Raw genomic sequence first — 13,541 nt, forward strand, 5'->3', positions numbered from 1 at the left:
ATCCAAGGAAAAAATATGCTGAGCAGTTTAGAAGTGTGTGGTCAGTCTTCAGGTTTGAGATCAATGTTATGAAAGAGCAAGAACCTAATGAAACAGAGATCTGAGAAAACACTGACCATTTCACTGCTGAATTCTTGCCAACTTACTGCTCCTATGAATTCTACAAGATGAACACGAGCAAGGATGGCTGCTGCTGAATCCAAAGTGCCCACTGAAAACACAGAAATCTGTACCAGCTAGGGGAAAAAAAAAAAAATCATCTTTCTTGCTAGCTTTGGTCCAGGTCTTAGATATTTAGTGACCTGCAGAGCCCAAGTAATTCTTGGAGAAGAAATCCACTGTCTTTTTCAAAAAACAAGTGGCACAGCAGCTGCAAATTCCAGTGCCAGAAGCCTCTACTAACCTCCATCTACTGTCCTCACAACTAGGGATCATGCAGCTGTTTGCTAACAGGTACTTAAAAGCTAGTTTATGTTCTGAATCAACAAGCTTCATTCTGTTAAACACCTGATTTTTTACCTTTATTATACAACCAAGAATGCTTTCAAGAGAATGCTTTTTTAAGAGCAGTTCTAGTACGGTCTTGGCTTCAGCTGACTCGTAGTTTCACTGGATAATGAGGAATCACTTTCATGGTTGTGGTCCTTGGATTACTTTACTAAAATTGTGATAAAAACTATATATGGTAATCTTCAGTAACTCTACTACAAAACACGTAATCACATTTAGTGCCTTTACAGCATGATGTGAAAGGGTGACAATCCTGCCCGATGGACTGAGTGAGAAGCTGAGAACTGAGACAGAGCACTGAGACAGGACTGGGATTAAAGAAGGAGAGAACAGATTTGGCATAACTTCATTGATATACAGAGGGCAACAAAGGCAGGTCTGCAGCAAATGTGGCAGAGGTTGACAGTCATGTCACAGTAGTTAGAAGTAAGGCCACACACAACTTGGAACATTTCACCTCTTTTGCAGCCCTGCAGGCTTCTTTGTCTGAGGTGCAGCAACAGGCTAGGCCACCATTTGAGTGAAAATGGTGCCAATGCTTACAGAAAGTGACAAAAAAAAAATCTCAAAATGCACAGCAGCGCAGATTTCTAAAATAACATTTTAACATATCCAGAAATGTCCCCTGTCTCTTTATTACAAACCTAAGACCTCCTTTGCCTTTTGGCAAGTACTCCACTAATTTGTCACCTCATCTCATGCAAAGAAAAGGAATCAACAAAAGAAGGGATAACTTCTATTGAGATACATTTAGTTAAGTCAGTATTGGGAGAGTGGGAATTAAAGGGATAGATGATTTGCCTAAAAGAATAGCCTGAATCCTACAGACTGCAAGCATCAAACCAAAATTTTCTAACGACCTTCAGCAGCAGATTTAGCACAGAGCCATACAAAAACTGTGAGGACTGCACTTCAGAGACAGATGTTTGAACTGGAGCCAAGTGCAAGCCAGATAAGAGACCCATTTACAGAACATTTCCATCCTTGCTGAATTTTGTAACTGATAGACGAGAATCTTAATGGAACAAAACAGGAAGCTTTTCTTCAGTCAGCCAGTGCTGAGCACAGGCTAACACCCATCAGATGACCCTCTATGAATTGCTTGCTCCAATGTAACAATCAAGTAGCAAAAAAGCATTTACAATACAAGATAGCCATCTCCACATATCATAACCTTGATATTCCTTTTGGAATTCTCTCATTAAACTCAAGTTCACAGACCAAGTAATCCAGCACTGCCTCAATAATTTTTTTTTTCATTTCCAGATTTACATAAAACTCTTAACTCCCAGTATTTCAGCCATTCAATAAAAGCAGCCAAGAAGATAAAATAACTCAACAGGGAATCTTAAGGCATCTTTCTGACTCTTTTTCTGAGGATAAAAACAAAGCAACTGAAGTAGTGAAAGACTAAATGACTCCTAAAAGGTTTGAAGATGGAATCTTCTATCAGTTGTGACTGGAAAATTCTGAAGTATTTTCAGATTGCTGCTCAAAATAAAACAGAAACTTTAACTAAAAGCATTAAACTACGCACACAATGCTAGATGAGGCACAGCCCTGGAAGTCATTCAAAATGGAGCTTTGGGCAGCAGTGGTGGGGTTTGCAGCTATGTCTGTGAGCCCATGCAGAAGTGCAAACAGAGCTGAAAAAGGAACAGAAGCTCTAGGACAGCCTGCATGCTGCTGCTCTCCCAAGCCATGTAGGAGGGGAAGGCAGTTTACACCTGTTGGATAGGTTCTTTATTTGGATTAGGTAATAGCTTGCCTGGATGGGGTCCAAGAGTAGAAACACCACCACTTCTCTCAATAACTTTAAACCCCCGAGGCAAACATTGTGCTGGAACAGAAACAGGCCAGGAATTCATTTCTCACGTTCCTCACATTCCTCTTCTTTAGGCAGGATGAAAAGTAGTGACTGATGAAATAAGAACAATTTTGCTTGAGCTTTCCAAATCCCATTACAATCTTTCTGTTGAAGATTTGGGGAAGGATGAGCACTCAGATCACATGCCTTCTGCACTGTGTTTCTCCCTCTCTCGCTTCCCTCTATTTTCCAGCAGCATTCAGGCACCAGTGATAAGAACGGCATTTTAATGTATGCAGTACTTTCCAGACCTAAACTCATGTCTTGGAGAAGCTCTGCTTCATTATTCCATTTTAAAAGATAAAAATGAATGCTTAGGCAAAGGAATCAATATTATTTACTGGAGTGGAAAGGAAGAACTCAGATCTCCAGCAGTCCTGGGCTTGTATTCTAGCCTGGTTACTGCAGCAAGTCTGCCTTGTTCCTAGCTTCCAAGATTCAGACTCCTGCAAGTAAATCTTGCTGTTCTTTGAACCACAGGAAGAATGGTTTTACTGCAAAATCAGTCCTCTGCCCTGATTCCCATGAGTGTGTAAGCCATAAATATAAATTCCAATGTCCAAAATTAATATAGAGTATAAAGAAGACATCAGGAAAAGAAACTCTGATAAATACTGCTCTATCTTTGAACAATCTAAACTTGATATCCAAGGAAAAAGCATGAAGATGAGGACTTAGTGGAGATTTTTGCAGCATCAGGTCTAAGTTTGCATTCTGCATATATGTTTCAATGCCAGCAAACCTAAACTTACAGATGCAGGGATGGGAAATGATCAAAGAGAAACAGACATTTCCCTCTCATCCACCATGTTCATCTATGCCCCTATTTCACCATGAACCTGACAGCTCTGGGAATACAGCTATTTTCATAGGGCTAGTTTCTAAACCTGAGAAGAACCATTACTAAGCTGTTAGCATCATGGAATTGCTCATGCTGGAAAAGATCCTCCATTTAAGATCCTCAAGTCCAACTGTTAACCTTAACACTACCATGTCCCTAAGTATCACACCTACACATTTTAAAAACCCTCAGGTGACTCCACCATGTCCCTAGGTGGCCTGTTCCAAGGCTTGACAACCCTTTCGGTGAATAAGTTATTCCTAATATCTAGTCTAAACTTCCCCTGATGGAACTTGAGGCCATTTCCTCTTGTCCTATCATTTGTTATTTGCGAGAAGAGACCAACACACACTACAACCTCCTTGCAGGGAGTTGTACAGAGCAATAGTGTAACCCCCCACTCCCCAAGACTCCTTTTCTCCAGGCTAAACAACCTCAGCTTCTCCAGCTGCTTCACGTAAAACTTGTGCTCCAGACCCTTCACCAGCGATGTTGCCCTTCTCTAGACATGTTCCTACATCTGAGCAAGAAGCCAAACACAGATTACAATTGAGCTCCTGAGCGCATTGCATTCTTCTTCAAAAAGCTAGAGCAGCAATTTTAACTTACCTGACTGCTGAAGAGACAGATCTTTTGTCATCTCTATGAGTATCTGACTGAACAGGCCACAGTGGCCCTCTTTTGTTGAGTGGTGACCAGTAGCTCTGTGGGGCAGCTGCATTCCCCTTGCTTATAGCTCCACTTGCCAAGTCCAGGTTTGTTAACTGAAGAGGCAAAAAGAAAAAAAAAAAGAAAAAGAAACAAAACAAAAACAAAAACAAACCCAAACAAACTATCAGAAACAATTAAATGCCAAGAAAAGAGAAAAATGTATCACTAAGTAAATGGGATAGAGTATGTACTAAGAGAAGTGAAACTGTTAGAAAATGGAAAACTTTCAAATGCAAAAAACACTGTGCTAGTTGCATAAAGCAGTGAGAGATGACACCAAGATCCATCATGCCCGAGATGAATTCAGAGGCCAGCATGAAAATTACAACCCTGCCATTCACAGAAGAACAGAGAAGGAAAAGGACAAAGATGGGGCAAAAATCCCAAAGTAAGAAAGTTCCTCCCATGTGAAAAATTAACTCCACATGCATTGATCAAAAGCTAGAAGCTCATATTACACTGAGTAGAGACCAGAGTATCTCTCCAGTTGTCGTGAGCTGTGTCAGTAAGCCAACCATGTGCACCTGTCCTGTCTCTACCCCTCCCTACACAAACATACAAGCACAATCCAAAAACATACGTACCTTGGATATAAAATTCAAACCAAAACCCAACCACACATTAAAGAAACTTCTCACACAACCACTTACAAAGCACTGTGTGTTCACACAAGTAAACACACAAAAATTACGTTAAGTGTATGTTTGCAATATCAAGCTCTAAAATCTGTGAGTTTTTAAGCATGTAACATGTATTTCATTGTTTCCTTCCATAAGCATTCTTCCTGCATTGCTTATACTCTTGAAAGATCAAACCGTGCAAGGAGGCCCTATCTGCTGATGTACTGAAAAAATACATAATGCAATGGATCTGTTACAGCGGTATAACAGTTTACATTTTGAAAAAAAAAAAAAAAAGTAATAAAACAATACAAAGGTTGAAAAGCCAACTTTGCAAAGGCCTCCCAGTCAAGCCCTGATATACAACTACCTCAAATTACACAATCACATGCTACTTTTTAGGAGCAGCAAAAACATCAGGTTCTGCACAAAGATTAGGATCATATGGCAAACAAGACTTACCTGTATTGGTCCTCCTCACTTCTGTGGCATTTGGAAGGCATATAGCCAATGAGACACAGGACACAGAAAGAAGAGTCTAAGAACTAGCCTTGCATCTGCTCCACATCTCAAAGGTGGTGCTTATTAAGCCACTTAAAGTGTGACTTAAGCATAGCTTAACAACGCTCTTTTAACGGAATTTGTGCTCAATTACTCAAACAAGTACATGCCATCTTCATTGCAATACACTACACTCACTCTTAAAATGGGCTTGTTCAGGACTACAGACAGTCATCTCGCTGAACTCTGGATCATGAACATTGCCATTGACAACAAAGTAAGTTTTCCCTCCTGTGGTTTAATAGTACAAGGCACCTAAGCATTTTTTAAGTTCAGAATTCCTACTTCAAGTTCTGGACAGAATTAAATTCTAGTGGTTATACCCTAGGCTTCTGCCCACTCCTCCAAAAGCAGCCACTTTCATCTCACCCCTTCTCAGCTCTATCCTTTCCCATTCTTGCTCCTCATCTGTGTGTCATTATTCTCACACAGTCTCAGCTTCTGCATTTCAGGTGTCATTCTCCTTGTTTTCCTCAGTACAGTTTCATTCTTACAGACTTCCAGCACTAGCTTTCCCACTACTTATGGCCCCTGACTCACACCATTTCAGGTCTGGAACTTTCCCCAGGAGTAGTTACTTGACTGGTCTTTCCACATTTCCGTTCTTGGTTTCTCACATGTCCTATATCCTAGTAGTTCTGGTTTTATTCCCCTCCCCTGACCTCTCCTTTTGCCACCCTCTTCATTCATCCAGTCCTTGAATGAGGGCTGCTCACTGGACCACATTTACCACACTACCACTCCATCCATTTCTGTTCTTCCATCTGAATGGTTCTCAGTGTCCTCTCCTAAATTATGTCCAGATACAAATTTCACAGGCTCCATATCCTAGCTGTTCTCCACACCCTGGCAGAATTCCTACTCATTCTGCAGTCAAGTCAGACAGGTCCTCAACTCAACATGGACCAGGTTACTGAAAACACAAGAGAACAGAAGCTCAAACCAAAGTACACTAGAGGTGCAAATACAGAGAAATTCAGTTTAGTATCCTCAGTGTGGAGGGAACCTTCAGGAAGCTGAGAGGTCTAGCAGGTCTTGCTGAGTATATTTCACCTGAAGCTTTTCAAACAGTTAATCTGCAATCAAGCTTGGACAAAACTCTAAATTCAAAATTGCTATTTCAAAGCATGGGAGATGAAGAGATTTAAAAGAAAAGTTCTGTAGATATTAAAATGCACAAAATATTTTTTTAATCCAGCCTTGGTTTTGGCTGGAATACTTCACCTTGCCTGAAGTGTTCTAAGAACTGAACAATAAGCACAGAAAACATTAATTCAAATGAATAAAGTTTCAGAACATTATAAGCAATTTAAGACAAGATCTTACAGTGGGACATTATCAGGCAAGCTTAGTAATGGGTAGTGTTATCCACCCTATATGGAAAACAGTATTAGGTGTCATTTTGGAGCCTCTACTTCACCCCTTAATGTTGCTGTGTTCTGTAGAATTTAATTAAATTTTAAAGAATCTTCATTGCAGTAACAGAAAGCTTCAAATTAGATTTAGTTCTAATTGTGCCAGGCACTATACAAATACCTAACAATGACAGTTGCTGGTCACAAAGAATTTATTGTCTGAAAAGAAGCAAGAATGGTAAATGATGCTAACACAGAAAGCAGCATGGTAAATAAAATAGGTTATATACAATTCTTAGCTTGTCAGCAACAGTGATCACAACTTTGCTAACATATCCAATGTGTGAAATGAAGACGATGTCATCCAATTTTCTCTCCTCATCATCTTGATGCCAAGAACCGTTTAGTCTGACGAATTACCACCTCAGTCTTGCTCTATTACTGTGACATGCTTTCCTCATTAATACTGTATCATTGTTTATTTGAAAGCTGTCTTTTTAAGCAAATAGCTTAGCATGGGTAATAGGGACATTTCACACATTCCAGATAGACAGGTGTTTAAACTACAGCAGGATTAAAAACAGGCAAAGGATTCAGAAAGAGAGAGAGAACACCAGCAAGAATATAAGGTTTAGCTGCAGCCAGCCCACCCAGATGGGTGTTACTGCTTATTACTGTGCCATGCTTTGAGACATTTCAGCTGCTATAATTAGCTGGCCAGGATGTTGTGTTGGAGGGTTACTGAGGCACTCCCAACACATCTGTGCTCAGCAGTGGCTTCATTTTCTAGTCTTCCTGTGCACCTGATGGAACTGCAGTCTTCCCTTTACAGAGGCAAACACTTAGCAGCAAATCAGTTGGTACTTAGGTGTAGGAAGTAATGTAGAGCACCTGGACCAAAATATCCATATAGAAGAGCTTATAGCTTCAGAAATAGTAGTAATGGAGCAGAAACAAACAAATAAAAAAAATCTCTCCAAAACAAAGAAAGGCGAGTGGGGCTCAACAGAGAAGTTGGTTATTGGTGTGGATCTACAAGAATTAAATTAGTTTTCAAACTGAGTTGCACCAAGGTGGGTTCAAACTCTCCTGCTTGGTAAGACTCCTGCTTTTCATTAGCAGTGATGGAGTTCAGAGTATTTTTCCTGACAATGACAGTATGACAGGAGACCTGTGTGGGCTGCACTGCACACTTCAAACATCCCAATTTTCACATTGTCACATCTATACGTTCTTTGTGGAGCCTGTAAAAGGCAAGACAATACACAGCTAATATCTCTTATAATAGAAGGATTCACAAAGTTTTGCTCCGATTTTTAAACTGATTGGGACAGCAAAGATGTCAGATGCTGAAACAAACATGCTGACTGGAGAATGCCATGGTATAGTAAATCCCCAAAAGCTCTCATGGAAGCAAAAGAACCCACTTGACATACTTCTATTTATGATGTAACATGAAGAAATGGGAGGAGGGGAGAAGAACACGTGGGTTGTCACAGCCGTATCAATAGAGATCTGTGTTAGAAACAGTACATATATGTACTGTTATATTTACTTCAATATAACGCTAATAAGACAAAACATAAATTATTGCATAATGCTGAAATACTTTTTAACTTTTATTTTTATTTTTAGATGTTACAAGGTAAGTTTATGACTGCAATACACTTGCCTTGACAGCAGAGACACATACACTTAAAAGACTTTATCTCCGTGGTCACGCTTTACTCAGCAAAATTTATTTCTGAATAAATTTAAGACTGAAAGCAAGGCCACAACACAGAATGATACCCCAAAGTGCTGAACATAGGAGTTGAGGGGTTTGTTTTCGTTAATCTGCTTTAAAAATTCAATAGGAAATATGAACTCTTGAAGTACAGATAGGAATAAAAACCTCTAGGATAGAATTTGCTTCCAATCAATAGCATCCTACAGACAATAAGAAATCACAAGCAAGAGTCAGACAAAGAGCTTAATGTCTTTCACTTTTCTGATCTACATTATACTAGTCCTTCAAGAGTTCCCATTGCCATATTAAATAATCTTTTTTCTATAATAAAGTTAGTATTTTCTTTTTGATCTTCTCTAATGATTCAAATAAGCTAAAGCCATGAATTACAACAATCAGAAAAAGAAAATAATAATAACCAGTATTGCAGATTAGCCTGCATGGACTCAGGAAAAGCCTCCTGAAAGCCTGAATGCTTCTCTTGCTAGTTTGTAGGAGTCAACCAGGGTGAACAGGGACACATCACCGCTAGAAGTTATTACTCTGCCCCTCTTGGCAGGCAGTGAAAAAGCGACTTAAATTTTCATTACCAACATCCTGAACAGCAGATCCAAAATTTCACTGGTCAACATGTTACAACAAGCAATACGCTACAAATTGCTGCCTTGATCCTCTCCAGTTGGCAGTTTTAACACTTTTCTGGCAGAAGCCAGTCAGATCCTGTTGCCTAAAAAGTGGTGGAGACTGCAGATATACAAAGTCTAAAGATAATTTTTCTTACTTGGAGCCACACTGCATCCTTCCCAGTTCACACATCTCTCATTTCCATTTGGATCTTTCTGACTGGTGAGGAGGAAAAGGGATCCAGAGCTCAAGCTATTATTTCACATGTCAGGCCTAAAAGATATGCCAAAAGAATGCAGTAACCATAGGCCTACTTTGTCTCTTCCAAAAAAACCTTCAAAATGATAAAATTTTCACAGAAACAGGAGGAGACAAAGTTTTCAGCACAATGCACCCTATCAACAGATTACAAAGGCATATACGAATAAACTATTTACTGAGAAACCTTTTTGCTTAAAGGATTGGACAAGGATCATGATAAGATACACGTAAGATCACTACTCCTCTGCCTTAGGATCAGACCAGAATCCTTAAGTTTTGATGTGTCAGACAGGACAAGATGATACTGTATCATAAGCTCAAAGAGGGAACCATTCCACTTGAAAACTGAAAAGGTGCAAAATGTCTCATCTGTAGTGTGCTCTCCTTTGCCTTTTGATCTATTTTTACCCATATGCTCTGTATATGCATATGTAAGCATATGTAAACATATGTATCCATATGTTTATCCAGTTTGAATCCTTCAAGACCCTCGTCAATCCCTAATTCTCCATTTTATTACTTATTGTTCATCCAGCAATACCATCTTTATCCAATAGCTTGCAAATGAAATGTGCTTTTTCTTTCATTACCTGGCTTCCACAGTCACTGTATTTTCACTTGCCAAGCCTACCTCAAACACAGATACCCCTGAGGCTTTCAAGATCCATGAAATCTTTAACAGAAGGGAAGAGCTAAGAATTTGCCATGTGGAGAGAAAAAAATCTGCTGTATTCTTTCAGTTATTTTTCTTCCTTCAGCCTTCAGAGATGACTGACTAGATGCTACAACAATATAAATACTCACTGTTAACCTGTTCTCTCCCTAGTGCATGTTGCATTTTCCTGGCTTTACAACAGAGCTCCCAGGTACATCTGCGATCTAGCACAGGCTAGCATGACTTGGTCTAAGGCAGCTTGCCAGTCTGCCAGTACTACTGGAAACAGTCCAGCTGTCTTGCCTTCCTTAATGCACCAAGATACTGGAATCCAAAAGGCTACCCCAGTATGGGGGGAAAAAAAAAAAGAAAAAAGAAAAAAATTACACCATCTTAACCTGCCTCTTAAGAGGCAAAGGAAACCCCAAATCACAAATAAGACACGCACATACAACCACTGTCTGAAGAGTGTAACAATGTACCACTACAAATTCCATGAGGAAATCATGCAACACAAATAGATTTTTCTAGAACCACCTTTCTGTTACCCAGGCCATCTTGCTGACCGAACCCCATACTAAAGCACCTTCATTTTATGTACAGATTTGAATTTGCAGTAACAACTGGCCAGGAGGGAAGAACTGGGGCTAACAGGCTGGGAAGTGTGAAATCTGTGTGTGTACCAAGGCTGATCTGGCCAAAGGCCTGTGACATTCCTTCTTTGCTCTCTGAGCTTACCAGCTTACAGGATATACATATGCATACAGAGCACAAGTGTTCCAGTCTCCAGAAAACGTTCCAGACAAAGACCTGCCAAAGACATTCCTGGGAAACCTGACAAACTTGCAAATTCCTTTGTAGTGTCTCCAGCATATGCATCCATTTAACAACGAAAAAAGAAAACCCAAGTTAGTGCTGCTGCTGTGGATGGCTGAACTCCCCCTCTTCCCTCTCCTGAAAAAGTCAGGCTTTCATTTAGACACTCTCTCTGCCTCAAAACTTCCAGTGGGAGTGATTTTTACAAGGCACAATCCTGCCAAAAGTTTGATGATCAGGGTGTAATCTTGCCCATAACATGAGACCTAGCTGCTCAGACTGGCCTGTTTAGTGACTATCTGCAGATGTTGCTGCATCATAACAAAACCCTCTGCTTCTATTCCCTGTGGAGCCTCAGAGCAGAAGGAGTTCAACATGAGCACTGCAGAAACTACATTGATATTTTCACTTCCTACAACCTCTGCTGAGACCAACTGGTTATATTACTACTGCTGCTGCTACAAATCAGTAGTAAAAAAAGTAATTCCAGCTCCTGTGTGAACAGCTTGAGTGAGGAGAAGATTCAGGAGTCCAGAGGTGTGAAAGAAGAAAGAAAAATGCCCCTCAGAGTCGATTGCCTGCTTCTTGCTCCTCTTACTAATTACAGTAAGATGCCTTTTTTCTTTACACTTCCCTTTCTCTCCATCAGTGGAGAGGTAAAAACCAAAGAAACGGTTACATAAAGAAAATAAAACTGACTAAGACTCAGATAAAGTGGGTTGAGTCAAAGCAAGGGATCATCACTGAAAAAAACCAAAACTCCTCAGTGCAGAAAATAGCCTCACCAAATTTCTGTATTTGCTGTACCCTAAATTTAATGCTCTTGTTGTGCCAGGAAAGAGCTGATGCCCACTGGGACCTGTACAGAGCGTTTTGGCAGACTGGTAGTTTGCTCTGTCGAGGGCAAGGCAGGCGAGGGTACCACACTGTGTAACTAAGACAGGTAAACGAGGAGTGGTGTGGCTTCCAATACTGTTGTAGCTGATGTTAAGATGAAGCTCACTATTTTGGGATTCCCGTAGCACACACAGGGTCCCTCTGGAACACTGTAAAATGCTCCGTTCAATTCTTACTCACTCCCTCTCCCTGGTGCTAAGGTTTTGTAAACTCATCTGCTTCTTGCTCATTTCTACCTTCTGTCTAAATGAAAAATGTAGAATAAGACAAGTGCCCCATCCTCCAATGGATCTCCAATGTCAGTATGTTTGCAGGAATCCTGGCTGCTGGATCTTGGGCACTGACTGGCTGCATAGCCAAGAAGGAGGCAGCTCTGTATAGCCCTTGCCTGGGTGGTCTGATGTTATCCCTGTGATTAAACTCCCTGGCTGCAAAAATTGGAGCTATTCCTGATGATAGCTGGGACCTGAAATCTCACACTCTCCCACACACAGAGAGAGAGAGCTTTCACCAGGCTTCCCCTCCTCCTCTTCCTCCTCCTCTTGGTCAAGCTGGCCAATTCAACACATTCTTCAGTTCCCTAGCATTAATAACTATGAAGTACTACAGCCTGCTAGATATCAACTGCAGCCCCCCCTCACCAGACAGTGATAGGGACCTCACACAGATACAACATTGCACAAAAATTTTTACCTTACAGTGTACTTCAGGGAGAAGTAGCATGCTATTCACAAAGAAAAACACTCATATGCATCCAGGATCCAGCCACCTGGCTCTGGATGTACACCCACGCTGTGTATTTTAATGTCCCCCCTACAGAAAGGCCTGCAATGCAAACACATGGAAATATTTTATGCTAAACACACATGAAATAAAGACTTTAGGATTGAAGCCTGGTATGGAACACAACAGAAGGAAAAGTAGTTTGGATTATTTTGGTCAGTCTTCATCCATCTGTCCATCAGGAAAGACCAATGGCTTACAGCAGGTACAGGCAGAAAACCTCTCTTACAGCTGTCCAGAAGTCACAAAGTAGCCAGTAAGATCTCTACATCACAAATCAAAGCAAGAAAGAAAATTAAGTCCCTCTGCAATGAAATGGGCTTACTGAACTGTATCTTCAGGCATCATTCCACAGCTAACCACCAATATACCTGCCTTGTTTCCCCAACAGTACTGTTGCCATTTTAAGCTCATGTGAGGCAGTGGGCAAACTGAACAAGAAAACTTCAGGAAATTGAAAAATTGTATTGTTAACATGCACCGTTAACCGCTACACTACACACATTGACAAAGACATCATCACTTTGTAAAAATAATTAGCAATTATCTGATTGACATAACTAGGGAAATCACCAATTTCAGATACTGAGTTCCTCACAAGTGTCTCAGTAGCCCACTTACTGTAACGAAAATATTTAGCTTGACTACAGTAAAGCAATGTAACAAAGAAAATCTCATAAATATGGAAGCAGCAGCATAGCACATGTTCTTCACTGCAAAAGGTCAGTTCAGATCAATGGCCCAGCAAACTCACTATCCTGTCTGACATATTTCAGAAAATGGAAGAAATTTTAGTTTCCATGCACATAACTGAAACATCTTATTGATAAGGAAAATGAATTTGTTATTTCTGTATGGTAAAACCTAGGGATCTATCGTTTGCAAAATGCTCATTATTCTCTCTGAGGAAACTATGGCCTATTCATTTTTCAGCCTTAATGGTATCCCATTTCAGGGAGTTTCAGAAGGTAAATATAATCTGTGACGATAACTATTCACTTTTATTATAATTTTTTACTCCAGTATCTTCCTGCTAAACTGAATATCTTCTCATTATTATGAGAAACATGAATCAAGTAAACTTTATTTACCTTGTCTTTCACTGCTCTATGTAATTCCTTCACATTTATCTCCTCCCTAAAAAAATTTAATGTTTTCCTCATTAAAACTGCATTTGCAGTCATTCTTCTGTGAACCCCAGTTATTTTTCCTAAATTCACTTTAGGGATGTCACCCAGAAGTGAAAACAGTTTTGAGGAAGGTTATGTAATTGATGCTTACACTAATATATATATGTCCTATCCTGTTCCT

General features: G+C 40.1%; 1 protein-coding gene across 9 annotated transcripts in view; it reads right to left on the bottom strand.

Moving 5' to 3' along the window:
- Positions 1-13,541, bottom strand: part of TTLL5 (tubulin tyrosine ligase like 5) — a 126,928-nt gene that overhangs the window by 47,522 nt on the left and 65,865 nt on the right. For 8 of the 9 annotated variants that reach the window (XM_039553325.1, XM_039553324.1, XM_039553326.1 and 5 more), the window contains one exon: positions 3,828-3,982. The exons of the other annotated variant lie outside the window; for it this stretch is intronic. In XM_039553325.1, coding sequence (XP_039409259.1) covers positions 3,828-3,982 — 155 coding nt within the window. The remainder of the gene's footprint in view (positions 1-3,827; positions 3,983-13,541) is intronic. 9 annotated transcript variants of the gene reach the window in all.

Source organism: Corvus cornix, chromosome 5 (genome assembly GCF_000738735.6).
Source record: "Corvus cornix cornix isolate S_Up_H32 chromosome 5, ASM73873v5, whole genome shotgun sequence".
Lineage (NCBI taxonomy): Eukaryota > Metazoa > Chordata > Aves > Passeriformes > Corvidae > Corvus > Corvus cornix.